Raw genomic sequence first — 14,619 nt, 5'->3', positions numbered from 1 at the left:
GGCTCTCGGCTGCTCCGACCTCCACCTGCTGTACCTGCTCAGCTGTGATGTGCGACCCAGACTGTGACCCAGGAGCCTCATCACTAAATAGCCCAACCGGGGAGAGTGTCTCTGGGATGGTGTGGGAGAAAGCTGTGCCGCAATCTCGAGGTCGTCTTGGGTGGACGCCTCCTCGATGTCCTCGGCCCGCTGAGAGGCCGCAGGGCGTTCGCGGGCCATTTCTCTCTCTTGCTCTCTCGCCGCCCTCTGGGCATCCTGCTCCACAGATTCGGTTGGGAGGATGGGACTCCCCACTGATCGGGCACCCTCTGTCTTGCGGCCCTGGGTGCGGTGGGGGCAGTGCGTGTGTCTGCCTGGAGGCAGACGGCCCTGGTCGTTCGGCATCACGTCCTAGGGAAGAGAATGAAATGGGTTATTTAGAGACGCTCGGCCGGGCGCTGGACGGTCCCAGTGGGCAGGGTGTGAAGGGACAGAGGATGGGGGAGGTGTTCCAGTGGGCAGGGTGTGTGAAGGGACAGAGGATGGGGGAGGTGTCCAAGTGGCCAGGGTCTGTGAAGGGACAGAGGATGGGGGAGGTGTCCAAGTGGACAGGGTGTGTGAAGGGACAGAGGATGGGGGGGGAGGTGTTCCAGTGGGCAGGGTGTGAAGGGACAGAGGATGGGGGAGGTGTCCAAGTGGGCAGGGTGTGTGAAGGGACAGAGGATGGGGGAGGTGTCCCAGTGGGCAGGGTGTGTGAAGGGACAGAGGATGGGGGAGGTGTCCAAGTGGGCAGGGTGTGTGAAGGGACAGAGGATGGGGGAGGTGTCCAAGTGGGCAGGGTGTGTGAAGGGACAGAGGATGGGGGAGGTGTTCAAGTGGGCAGGGTGTGTGAAGGGACAGAGGATGGGGGAGGTGTCCAAGTGGGCAGGGTGTGTGAAGGGACAGAGGATGGGGGAGGTGTCCCAGTGGGCAGGGTGTGAAGGGACAGAGGATGGGGGAGGTGTCCCAGTGGGCAGAGTGTGAAGGGACAGAGGATGGGGGAGGGGGTGTGTTTGTCATGCAGGGTTGTCTCACTTGTTGCAGCTCCGCCAACCTCGCATTGCGCGATCTCCCGGGTGGCAGATCCCCCAACAAGTGCCCTCTGCTCAAATGTGGTGAGGGGGTGCAGGATGGGCGAACCCCCTCCAGTCTTGTTCCGCTCACGAGTGTTGTGAGCGGTCTTGTCCTGTTGGGGGAGGGGGCATAGGTAGAGCATTACAATACAGCAGGTATCAGCAGGCCGTTCAGATACTGGCACAGTTTGGGGGTCAAGTTGTAATAAGACCATTGCATCTCTCCACGGGGGCCAGAGCGCTGGGTCTGTGACTACTTTGTGAACCACCCTCAACTCACTCTGCCCCAATCCCCCTCCACCCCCCGTGCCCGGGGGGGGGGGGGGGGGGGGGGGGGGGGGGGGGGGAAGGTGGGTGATTAAGTAAAGGGGGGAGGGATGGTTGTGACCCGGGGGCACCCTCTTGGCACTTACCCTGGCAGCCCTGGTGAGATCGTGCATCTTCTTCCGACATTGCTCTGCAGAGCGAGGGGACTGCCCCACAGCACTATCGGCAGCAGCCACCTCACGCCAGGCCTGGCGCACCGCGCTGGCAGGGTGGCGATGCCCTCTACGCGGGCAGATGATGCCCCTCCTCTGCTCGATTGAATCCAGCAACGTCTCGACATCAGCCTCCAAGAATCGCGGGGCTGCTCTCCTGAGCTCTGACATCCTGGCCTACAGTTTCTGTGCTCGCCCGCGCCTTTTTATGGCGTCGGGCGGCCTCACGTGGGCGTGTTCGTGTCGTCGTCGCGTTCCGGCGTCATCGCGCACGTGATTGACGCGGCTCCATTCCTAGCCCATTTCCCGGACGTGAATACATCGGGAACGGGGCCGTGTCGGGCCGTCGCAAAAGTCAGCCGTTTTCACGGCCGATTTCGCGATTTTCCACTGGTGCGGAGAATCGCGCCCGTGTTCTTTGATTGCCCACCCTCCTGCCACTGGAAGCATTTCTCCTCATGTACTCTTTAACAATGCCCTTTGTGCTTTTGAATACGTCTGAAATCTTTCTTTTACATTCCCTGCTCTAAGGGGACCGAACCCAGCTTCTTTAGTCTCTCCATGGAACTGTGGTCTTTCATCTCTGGTGCCATTCCAAAAAATCTCCCATTCGGCCTCTCTGAGGCCTTGACAGCATCTTTAAAGTGTTGCACCCAAAACTGGATGCAATACAACCTTCAGACGATCACCTTCTGTTTAAAAGGCAGCAAAGATCTTGCAAAGCTCTTTACTGTGACCACAAAATCTCTTTAAGCTTCTTTTCATAATTACTAACATAAGGTGTATAATTAATTGCCAGACTGGCAACTATAAAACTCTGTTTGAAATAATCAAAAATATGTGTTTGGTATAATTCCGGGACTTCCCGGGACATTAATTGGGGAAGTTTGTTCTCAGCAATTCATACAAATATAGATATCAATGTAGTCAGCAAAGCTCTCCACATACCAGGAGTTACAAGAAATGCAATGCTACCCTTCTTTCTAATTTTAAAAGTATTTCACCCAGTTTCTTCCTCTTTTCCCTCCTCAACTCTTGAAGATGCTGATTTGTGTCAAACTGCAAGTCTATTCCCATAGGCCATCCTCCAGCACTTTTTCTTCATTGTGAGGGGAAGAGAGTGGAGCTTCTGCATTTTTTGATGCATTTTCAAACTGTTCTTTTGTATCTTGGAAAACTAAATTCTTACCTCTGTTAGTGGTTCCGGAGGTTCCAGGGGCGGCGGCGGTGGAAGTGTCATGTCGGGTGGAGGTGGTGGTAAATCTAGGCTTTGGGGCTCTGTGTATCTTCTTGGTGATGCTGGGGGTTCTGAATAGAACTCTGGGAAAACTGGCGTTGTGGTGCTATTCCAAAACTCTGAATCTGAGAAGGCTTGAGATGAAGCTGCCAGCGCTTTGGCATTGCAGACTTGTTCTGTTGCATTGATGTCCTGCATTAGGTCCGCCATTAAGGCATCCAAGTCAGTATCTTCCAATGAATTGAGAGACTCTAGCGGAATAAATGAGCAAAAGTAGAATTGAACAGAAATGCAAAAGGCAAAGTGACAGTAAACATAAAACAACTGTTCTGGTGAGCCGCATTGGTTTACTCTCTAATCGCCCCCTGAAACCGTTTTGAACATGGCTCTGACAGTCCTCTCTGCTTACCAGATGTAAGGGTTCTATGTGAAATGAATATTAATGGGCAGTTACTCCTCCTAATTTGTATGTTTGTATTGCTGAATGGCTTTTTTCTGTGCTGTAAGAGTCCATGGGCTCGATTTTACCAGCAGTGGGGAAGATATCAGGTGGCCCCGCCCGCCAAGGTGGGCCAATTGAGGGCTCGGTTTCCTCAGTTGCTAATTAACGTTACGAATAGACCATTGGAATTTAACCCACAATGAAAGAAGCAAAGTATCCAGACCCCCAGCTTTCATTGCACAGGCTGGTAGCATGCAAATGAACAAAGAACAAAGAAAATTACAGCACAGGAACAGGCCCTTCGGCCCTCCCAGCCTGCGCCGATCCAGATCCTTTATCTAAACCTGTCGCCTATTTTCCAAGAATCGACATCCCTCTGTTCCCCGCCCGCTCATATATCTGTCTAGATGCATCTTAAATGATGCTATTGTGCCCGCCTCTACCACCTCCGCTGGCAAAGCGTTCCAGGCACCCACCACCCTCTGCGTAAAAAACTTTCCACGCACATCTCCCTTAAACTTTTCCCCTCTCACCTTGAAATCGTGACCCCTTGTAATTGACACCCCCACTCTTGGAAAAAGCTTGCTGCTATCCAAGTGGGTGTGTCTGTGTGTTCTGGGCGTGGGGGGAAGTGGATCTTTTATGGGCTCATCAGAGGACCCCATGGGTCTTCCCCCACCTCTGATTCCCCTTCCCTTCTGGCTCCCAGGTGAGCTGTGCAGGGGAGGGGGAGGGAACTGATGGAGGTGGGGGAGGGTGGAGGTGGTGAGGTATTGGTACTGTCACTGGACTAATAAATCCAATGACCCAGGGACCCAGGCTGTGTTCCAAATTCTCCATTCTCACTAGCAGGGTGGCTCACAATAGAGAATTGGCCAATGTGTACCACTGGGGGGGATTCTCCCACACATTTAGTAGCGGGTTCGGTGGTGGATGGGTGCGATGAATCTGGCAGGAGGCAAAAAGTCAAAACCTGCCGGCGTAAAATTACGTTGTAATTCTCCCAATGCTGGATCAATGGCGGGTCGCTCTTCCCGCTGGCAGGTGGTGCAAATTTAATTTGCATCTCATGAATGATCATTAAAACAGCTGCCTGCCGGCATCCTGTCAGGCCTTTCAATCTTGCGTCACACCAGTCTGAAATTGGTCTAAAACCCGATTGTTAAAGAATGGCATCCTCAGATTGCCAGAGCCTTTGGGGCCAGTGCACAGCTTTCTGCCATAGGGCTGCACTGCTCCTGATGTGCTGTTTACCAGTCTGCCGGCTCAGCCCAGTTCCTGCTTCCATCCCCATGCCGAGCTGGTCTTTATGAGTAGCACTGTGCTGCAGGACCCATGGACTTTCCTGTGTCACTGAGTCAGATCAGTACTGCACCTAGGGCTGGGGAGTGCAGTGGACTCCTCACACCTGGTGCCACACAGCAGTGTTTATCTGGACAAGACTGAGGTGCCGCAGCAACAAAGCTCGACTGGGGGTGGCGTGTGAAGTGAGGCAGGGGGTTGAGGGGGGTGAGGCCTAATGAAGCCAACGAGGGCAATTCAGAAGAATGTCTGTGTGGAGATGTGAGGGTCGAGCGAAAGCTCACGATGGTATGCAGAGAGGCAAGGGGGTGGATGAGGAGGATGAACAATGGAAAGCAGAGGGATGTCAGAGGGGAAGGAAGCTGGAACCCGACAAGGCTGCATGAAAAGTTCACAAACAATGGGATCAAAGGGATAGCACATTGTTTACTGGAAGGGGTGCCCGGAAACTTTAGATGCAGTGCGTAGAATGGGCCATGCACACCTCATGGGTAAGGGCTTGGGGGAGGATGGTTGAATCGAGGAACAGACTTCTTCTTGAAGCTGCTAGCTGTTTCCCTCTGGGCTACTGATGACCTGCACATTCTGGTGAAGACTGGTAGGTTGCAGAGAGTGATATGGGTGTGCTGGACTGGTATTTAAATAAGGGTGCGGGACCTTTTCACCCATTAGCTGAGGGCGGGCAGGCGTATCAGCTGCCAGCCCATCAGGTGGGTCGGAAGAGAACTTGCCTGTGCACATTTAATGGGGTCCAAGTGCAGAATCTGATGTGGAATGCAGCTACCCTGGTCCGCCGGAGCCATCCGCCACCACACATTGAGTTGGAATCTCTGGTCTCCCAGTCGCATGTTTCTCAGCGGTGAGCCGGTCTCTGGCAGCGGGATTCTCTACTCCCGTTGCTTGTCAATGGGATTTCCCATTGACGCCACCCCATGCCGCTGGAAAACCGCTGGGATCCGCTACCAGCGGGAACAGAGAATCCCAATGGCCAGAGAATTCGGACCTTAGTCTCAAAACGGGAGAATTCCACCCATTTTGCCGTCTGCAGAGAACAGGGTGCTGTGTATTAATATGTGTAACTTCCAGTACTTTCAGCGCAGCATGTTCTCTCACACCTTACAAGCTGAAAATATTTCTGATTAAAATAAAAACCTCTGATCTAAGGATTTTTCTTCCAATACTATATTTCAAGGAGACCAGCCACTCCTCTTGTGCAGAAACTGAAACAAAAACAGAAAATGCTGGAAATCCTCAGCAGCTGAGGCAGCATCTGTGATGAGCCGGAGAGACAATTAACCTTCAGATCGATGACCACTTGTCAGAATTACACTGAGGCGTTAACTGCTGAGCAATTCCAGCAGGATCTATTTGTATTTCAGATTTCCAACATCTGTATATTTTGTAGCTTAGATCTCTGTTCAGCCAAAGGATATTATTACCTTTGAGAGCATAATGCGGGGAGCAACAAGATTGACTCTGGGTATTGGAAAGCTAGGAAAGATTCAGGAAATTGGGTTGAGTTTCTTTGCAAGAGCGGGAGTTTTGGGGTGATCCAACTAAAACTTTTAACATGATGTAGCATTGGAAAAGGATTCAAAAAGAAGGTGACATACGTGAAAAATAAAAAAGTTAGAGATAAGAAAGTAAGTCAGACCATTTCATTTAAACGTTAACTGAATTGCTTTCCAGTTTAACAGATTACTCCATGTTGCACTTCGTGCATTTACCAAACAGTATCAAACAGAAATGCGCTTACCATTTACATCCGTAAAGCCAATCGAGAGTTTGAACTCCGAATCTTGATTGGGTTTTGCAGATTTGGGTGGGATGGTGTCCACCCCTAAACTCTGTAAGAAAATTGGAAGAGTAAACTTTTAAAATTTTTAAATCCCCAGGACAAGAGCAAATGATAAAGAGGATGCAAAACTTTACCGATGTTGGAATATTGAGGATACGGATTAAATCTGGGCTGCTTCAGGAAAATCTAATTCTGTGTGGTTGAATTGCTTTTGGGGGTTGGGAGATGTTGTGGAGAAATCAAGAAATCCTGGCATTTCCCTTGTCCTTTAAGAGCAACAAAGAGAAATGTGAATGGCTTTGGTTCTCCATTGGTGAGCTTGAGATGTGAGATTTTGGCAACCTTATCTAAAAAATACAATACTCACTTACTATACGACTCTACTTCTGACTTAAATGGGCACTTTTTGAGACATTGATTCTGGTTTGATGTGGTTATCGTTCGAGCAGTGGGTGTTACACTTATGCAGCTCACCTGATGGCAGCAGTGAGAGGCTCAATATGCCTTGGTGGTTGGGCTGATAGCTGTGACTGGCAAGATGCCAGTACTGAATGGGCACTACCAGGTAGCTCACCAGTAGCAGAAGGGTGATGAACACATCAACTGTCTGACTGTATGGATCCGGAGCAAGGGAATGGAGGGGGGGGGGTTAAGAGGGTGCCGGCATATGAGAGCTGTTGAGTGGCGGTGGGGTGGGTGGAGAGGCTTCTGCTGTTGTGTGGGGAAGGGGCAGAGGAGGCAGGAGCTGAGCGTGGGTGGTTGGGGGGGGGGGGGGGGGGGGGGGTGATATCGATGAAACTCCAGGTTTTATACCAAAAAGAAAACCCAGCACCTACCCTTTTCAAGGCTATTTATTCAGCAGCAGTTGGGCCTCAGAGAGCTGTCCATTACTTCTTTAAAAAAAATGTAAGCATCCAGTTCATTTTTTTTTCCAATTAAGGGGGAATCCACCCAGCCTGCAAATCTTTGGGCTGCGGGGGTGAGACCTACTCAGACACGGGGAGAATGCAAACTCCACGCGGACAGTGACCCGGGGCCGAGATCGAACCTGGGTCCTCAGCGCTGTGAGGCAGCAGTGCTGACCACTGCGCCACCGTGCCACCTGAGTGCAGTCCGTTACATTAGGCTGCTCCCACTGCTTCTGAGCTTGGGATCCAGAATCTCATCTCGTGACCCCACTGGGGCTCGCGGCCTACAGTTTGGGAAGGCCTGGGTCTAATCCCTGTCATTTGGTCCATGCAAATTCTGTTGCCATCCTTCGATAGATTTAAAATCCCAATGAAATTATTTAAATTACGCTCCTGCCTGTTGAGGCTGGCAGCATTGTATCTTCATTTTGGGTTGTGCCCAAGTATCACGTTAGGTGGGCCTCTTGCAAGTTCCCAGCTGATTGGAGGCTCACCACTCTTTTTGCTGCTGCTGTCCCAGTTTTTCCACGCAGTGGACGAAATTCAGCCCCTATGCCGTAGGACAGCCTAGAATGTTAATGCAGCTCTGGAGCACAAGAAACTGTCGGACATTAAACACTTGATTTGTGCAGCCTAACTCACTGATATCTTGGAAGTTTAATCAAATGGTATTAAAGCTAAAATAGTTTCCGGTTTCCTCCCACAGTCCAAAGATGTGCGGGTTAGGTGGATTGGCCATGCGAAATTGCCCGTAGTGTCCTAAAATGTAAGGTTAAGGGGGGGTTGTTGGGTTACGGGTATAGGGTGGATACATGGGTTTGAGTAGGGTGATCATTGCTCGGCACAACATCGAGGGCTGAAGGGCCTGTTCTGTGCTGTACTGTTCTATATGTTCTATGTTCTAGTTGTTCTTGCACGTGTTATCAGCCTCTGTATTTAGAAATCAGAAAGGAAACACAAACTTCATTTCAATTTGTCAATCGTCTACTTGCATAGTTTGAATTGCAAATCAATATTTCAATTAATTCCATGGCTTCTTTTGCTGGCATGGACTTGTAATAATCCAACCAATTAGAGTTCCTGAAATCCTGGAATAAAGATTGAAGCCATCAGCTGAGCAGCAGGCTGGAGCTTTTCAACAGTTTACAGTTTATCTGTTTAAAATCCCACTGAGTCCAGGAAAACTTCATTCAGGGGCACTTTAAGCAGATGATGCGGTGAAGTGTTGAAAAACCCTAATGCGTTCAACTAGTTAAAGTGCAGGGCCAGCAGAGTGCAGTGGACTGTTTAATGGCCTGCTGGTTGTGATGGATGTCTGCTTGGTTACTGACAGAACCTCCAACTCTCGGGGTTCCCGGCCCATTCCATCAACAGTGCCATTGAACTAATTAATATCACAACTGCAGCAAGTTCCGAGTTGAGCACTCTTTAGCTGCTCAATCGTTAAATTAACAACTGACTGGATGAACTCATTCTTTGCCGGGTTTTAACACTTGCTCGGTGAAAAACTGCTGCTTTATGCTTTGAAAGCACAATAACAGAAACATTAGCAGTTTTTAAGAACTGCACAGTTTTCCAATCCAACTTCCCTTTTCTTTGTAATTATGGGTGATTTTAATCTGTATATAGATTGGACAAATAAAATTAGCCACAATGCTGTAGGGGAGGAATTCCTGGAATTTATACGGGATTATTCTGGACCAATACATTGGGGAACTGACTGGAGAACAGGCCATACTAGACTGAGTACTGTGTAATGAGAACGGAATCATTGGCAATCTAGCTGTGCGAGATCCCTTGGGGATGAGCGACCATAATATGATAGAATTTTTCATCAAGATGAAGAATGAAATAGTAGATTCTGAGACTAGGGTCCTGAATCTTAATAAAGGAAACTACGATGATATGAGGCATGAGTTGCCTTTGATCGATTGGGGAACGTTACTTAAAGGGAATATGGTGGATAGACAATAGCAAACATTCAAGGAGCACATGGGGAACTGCAGCAATTGCTTATTACCATCAGCATAAAAGTAAATCGGGAAAGGTAGACAATCCATAGCTTACAAGGGAAATTAGAGATAGTGTTCGATCCAAAGAAGAAGCATATAAATTGGGCAAGAAAAACAAGAGGTCTGAGGATTGAGATCAGTTTAGAATTCTGCAAAGACGGACCAAAGGATTGATTAAGAAGGGGAAAATATAGAGTACAAGAGTAAGCTTACAAGGAAACATAAAAATTGACTGCAAACGTTTCTGATTGGTGAAGACAAATGTAGGTCCCTTATTGTCCAAAACAGGGGAATGTATAATAGGGGACAAAGAAATGGCTGAGCAAATAAACACATTCTTTGGTTCTGTCTTCACAAATGAGGACCCAAATCAGAGACCAGAAATGTTGGGGAAGGCAGGTTTAGTGAGAGGGAGGAACTAAAGGAGATCAATATTAGCAAAGAAACTTTGGGGAAATTGACGGGATTGAATACTGATAAATCCCTAGGGGCTGATAATCTACATCCTAGACTATCCAAGGAAGTGGCTCCAGAAATAGTGGATGTATTGGTGGTCATCTTTGAGGATTCTATGGACTCTGGAACTGTCCCTGCAGATTGGAGGGTATCTAATGTAACTCTGCTATTTAAAAAAGAGAGGGAGAGATAAAACAGGGAATTATAGACCAGTAAACCTGACATCGGTAGTGGGGAAAATTCTAGAATCCATGATCTATTAATTTATAGCTGAGCACTTAGAAAGCAGTGGCAGGATCAGACAGAGTCAGCATGGATTTATGAAGGGGAAATCATGCTTGACAAATCTACTGGAATTATTCAAGGATGTAACTAATCGAGTTGACAAGGGGAGCCAGTGGATGTGGTATATTTGGACTTTCACAAGGCTTTTGACAAAATCCTGCATAAGAGATTACCGTGTACAATTAAAGTGCACGGGATTAGGGATAGTGTATTGAGATGGATAGAAAACTGGTTGGCAGACAGGAAACAACGAGTAGGGATTAATGGATCTTTTTCAAATTGGCAGGTAGCGACTAGTGGGGTACCGCAGGGATCGAAGATATGACCCCAGTTATTCACCATATATATTTATGATTTAGTTGAGGGAACAAAATGAAATATCTCCAAATTTGCAGATGACACCAATTTGGGTGAGAGGATGAGCTGTGTGGAAGATGCAGAGATCCTTCAGTGTGATTTGGACAAGTTGAGTGAGTGGGCAAATGAATGGGGAATGCAATATAATTTGGAGAAATACAAGGTTATCCACATTGGTAGCAAAAATGAGAAGACAGACTATTATTTGAATGGTTATAAATTAGGAGGGGGGAATATGCAATGAGACCTGGATGCCCTCATACATCAGTCACTGAAGATAAGCATGCACTTCTAGCAGGCGGTAAAGAAGGCAAATGGTATGCTGACTTTCACTGCAAGTCAGAGGAGCAGGGATGTGTTGCTGCAATTAAACAGGGCCTTGGTGAGGACACATGGAATATTGTGTGTCGCTTTGGTCTCCTTATCTGAGGAATGATGTTCTTGCTCCAGAGGGAGCGCAGCGAAGGTTTACCAGACTGATTCCTGGGATGGCGGGACTGATGTATGAGGAGAGATGGAATCGGTAAGGATTGTATTTTCTGGAGTTCAGAAGAATGAGAGGAGAACTCACAGAAACCTATAAAAATCTAACAGGACTGGACAGGATAGATGCAGGAAAGATAGTCCTGATGGTGGGTGTGTCCAGAACCAGGGGTCACAGTCTGAGGATACGGGGTAGAGGACAGAGGACAAAGAGGAGAAATGCCTTCATCCAGAGAGTGGTGAACCTATGGAATTCATTACCACAGGAAATAGTTGAGGACTAGTCATTGTATGCTTTCAAGAAGCAGTTAGATATAGCACTTAGGGTGAAGATTGTCAAAGGATATGGGGAAAACGGGATTAGGCTGTTGAGTTGGATGATCAGCCATGATCATAATGAATGGTGGGCAGGTTTGCAGAGGCCGAATAGACTCCTACTGCTGTATAATTTGGAGAAATACAATGTTATCCACTTTGGTAGCAAAAACGAGAAGGCAGACTATTATTTTAATAGTTATAAATTAGGAACAGGGAATGTGCAAACTCCACAGACAGTCACCCAAGGGTGGAATTGAACCCGAGCCCTGGCACTGTGAGGCAACAGTGCTAACCACTGTGCCGGCCGTAATGCTGAGGCTGGTGGAAAGCCTTACTGAAACATTGGGCGTGATCCAATGGCCACGCTGCGTCGGAAAAGCAGCTCCTGCTGTGTAGTATGGCCAATAAAAGCTAGGAGACCCCGCTTCTGGGATCTAGCTGGCACGCATGGTCTCACGAGGTCCAACGTGATCTTGTGAGATGCTGTGATACAAATCCTGTCAATTGTTGGCAAGATCACATTTTGACAAATCTGCATATTAGAGCGAGACAGACAGTCGCACCGACCGCGCCGGCACCAATGGCGCCGATTTTCCGATCTCCGGAGAATCGGCGGACCGGCGTTGGGGCGGTGTCGCGCGATTCGCGCCCGTCCCGGTGATTCTCCGGCCCGGCCTGGGATGAGAGAATCCTGCCCGGATGTTTCGTGATTCATTCCCCCCTTCGCCTTGGAAACTTCAGGCGAGCGCCGTTCAGCACTGGTCCCCACAAACGGGGATCAGACAGAATGGCACTCGTGGGGGTGTCCCAGGGGATCGGAGGCCCCCAGCTGCCTGCCCTTTGGGTGGTGCCCTGGCACTGCTGGTGCCACCTGGATCCCATTCTAGCACTGCCATGGTGCCACATTGGCATTTTCTACCCACGTGCGTTCGGACTGGGAGTGCCAGGTGTATGTATTGGGGGGGTTCTGTGGGGGAGGGGTGTGTGGGGGGCGGCAGCTACCCTCCCATTGCGTGTTTGGGCTGGGGGGGGTGTCAGGGGTCACTTTGGTGGCCTCAGAGATCTCTCGCTACACTGGGGAGTTCCGGCGAGCGGAGCTTCGGCAGTACAGGGCAGGGCTATGTGCGGCCTCAACTGCGCATTACCTGTTGAGGCCCCTCATACAACCGAGTCATGTTGAATAGCCATGTGTTTCTCAGCACTGCGAGTGCCAGGAAACACGGCTAAACACGCTCGCTATGGGTCTTTATTTCCATTTAGGTGAATCGCGCCCATTGTAAACTGTCGCTTCTGCCCTTTCGCGAGCGAATCATGAGATTAGTGAGATCATCCTGTGGAAAGTAAAGGAACTTCTGTACCATCAATTGCATCAATTTATCCTTTGAACCATAGGGCAATGGATGTGAAAGAATCCTTTCGATGTATCTGTAGATAAACCCGAGACACTACATTTGTAGTGTCCCCCACCCTTCCACCTCCTCTAACCTAAGGGGTGAGTGAATATCAGGGAAGCTCTTTCTTTCTTTTCTTGTTTTATCTGCAAGTTATCTAGGGGGAATGGCAGGGAAGGCAGTGCAATGTTCCTCCTGCAGAATGTTTGAGGTGCTGATTTCGCCTGTGGGAAGTGCACCCATCTCCAGCTCCTCATTAGGGAACTGGAGCTGGAGCTGGATGAACTTCGGATCATTCGGGAGGCAGATGTGGTAATAGATAGTAGCTTCAGGGATGTAGTTACTCCGAAGAATGAAGATAGATGGGTGACGGTGAGAGGGGCTGGGAGGAAGCAGTCAGTACAGGGATGGCCTGTGGTAGTTCCCCTCAGTAACAAGTATACCGCTTTGGATACTGTTGAGGGAGAGAGCCTACCAGTGATAAGCCATGGTGACCGGATCTCCAGCACTGAGTCCGTCCCTGTGGCTCAGAAGGGAAGGGGGAAGAGCAGGAGAGCAATAGTTATTGGGGACTCGATAGCTAGAGGGACAGATAAACGGTTCTGTGGCAACGAAAGAGACTCACGGATGATATGTTGCCTCCCGGGTGCCAGGGTCCGTGACCTCTCGGACTGTGTTTTCAGAATCCTTAAGAGGGAGGGGGAACAGTCACAACTCATGGTACACATCGATACCAACGACATAGGTAAGAGAAGGGACGGGGCCGCCGAAAATCCCGCCCCCGCCAATTCCCGGGTGGCGGAGAATTTCTGCCACGGCAGGGGCGGGATTTTCGGCGGCCCCAGGTGATTCTCCGACCCTGCCACGTCGAGCGGCGAGCCCCCTGCGGCGATTCTCCGGCCCGCGATGGGCCAAAGTCCCGCTGCTGGGAGGCCTCTCCCGCCGCCGAGGTTTGAACCACCTCTGGTGGTGGCGGGATCGGCGCCGCGAGTGGGCTCCCGGGGTCCTGGGGGGGACGCGGGGTGATCGGACCCTGCGATCGGGGCCCACCAATCAGCGGGCGGGCCAGTGCCGTGGGGGCACTCTTTCTCTTCCGCCGTCACCACTGCCTCCACCATGGCGGAGGCGGAAGAGAATCCACTGGCGCATGCGCGAACCGGCGAAGGCCTTTCGGCCAGCCCCGGCGCCGGGCGCACCTTTCCGCACCTTTGGGGAGGCCTGACGCTGGAGTGGTTGACGCCACTCCCCTATGCCGGGACCCCTCGCCCTGCCGGGTAGGGGAGAATCCCGCCCAGGGAGAGAGTGCAGATAAACACGTGGCTGCAGGGATGGTGAAGGAGGGAGTGTTTCACAGTTACGTGGATAATTGGAGCACATTCTGGGGAAGGTGGACCTGTACAGACAGGACAGTTTGCACCTGAACCAGAGGGGCATCAATATCCTGGGAGGGAAATTTGCCACGGCTCTTCGGGGGGGCGGGGGGGGTTTAAACTAATTTGTCAGAGGGATGGCAAAATGAGCTGTAGTCCAGAAGCCAGTGTTGAGAGTAGTGAGGTACTGAGGAGGGTATCAAGGTCGCAGGAGTGTACCGGCAGACAGGATGGTGGGTTGAAGTGTGTCTACTTCAATGCAAGGAGCATCCGGCATCAGGTAGGTGAACTTAGCGTGGATTGGTACTTGGGACTACAATGTTGTGGCCATTACGGAGACAAGGGGCGGGATTCTCCCCTACCCGGCGGGGTGGGGGGGTCTCGGCGTAGCGGAGTGGCGCCAACCACTCTGGCGTCAGGCCTCCCCAAAGGTGCGGAATTCTCCACACCTTTAGGGGCCAAGCCCTCACATTGAGGGGCTAGGCCCGTGCCGGAGCGGTTGGCACCACACCGATTGGCGCCCAAACCGGCTCCAGCGGCCTTTGACGTCCGCCGCCCGGCGCCAGGGCTGGCCGAAAGGCCTTCGCCAGTTCTCGCATGTGCCGGTGCGTCAGCTGCCGCAGACATCACCACCGCCGCATGGGCGCTGGGGGATTCTCCTCCGCCTCCGCCATGGTGGAGGCAGTGGCG

The 14,619-nt window shown here is 50.5% G+C and overlaps 1 protein-coding gene across 4 annotated transcripts in view; it reads right to left on the bottom strand.

Moving 5' to 3' along the window:
- Window positions 1-14,619, bottom strand: part of LOC119966455 (amyloid beta (A4) precursor protein-binding, family B, member 1 interacting protein) — a 192,281-nt gene that overhangs the window by 87,401 nt on the left and 90,261 nt on the right. For all 4 annotated transcript variants that reach the window (XM_038798158.1, XM_038798157.1, XM_038798161.1 and 1 more), the window contains exons 3-4: window positions 6,308-6,398; window positions 2,760-3,058 (exon numbers count right to left, since the gene is read on the bottom strand). In XM_038798158.1, coding sequence (XP_038654086.1) covers window positions 2,760-3,058; window positions 6,308-6,398 — 390 coding nt within the window. The remainder of the gene's footprint in view (window positions 1-2,759; window positions 3,059-6,307; window positions 6,399-14,619) is intronic.

Source organism: Scyliorhinus canicula, chromosome 5, assembly GCF_902713615.1.
Source record: "Scyliorhinus canicula chromosome 5, sScyCan1.1, whole genome shotgun sequence".
In the NCBI taxonomy this organism is placed as follows: Eukaryota; Metazoa; Chordata; class Chondrichthyes; order Carcharhiniformes; family Scyliorhinidae; genus Scyliorhinus; species Scyliorhinus canicula.
This window is presented reverse-complemented; position numbering and strand designations above follow the sequence as displayed.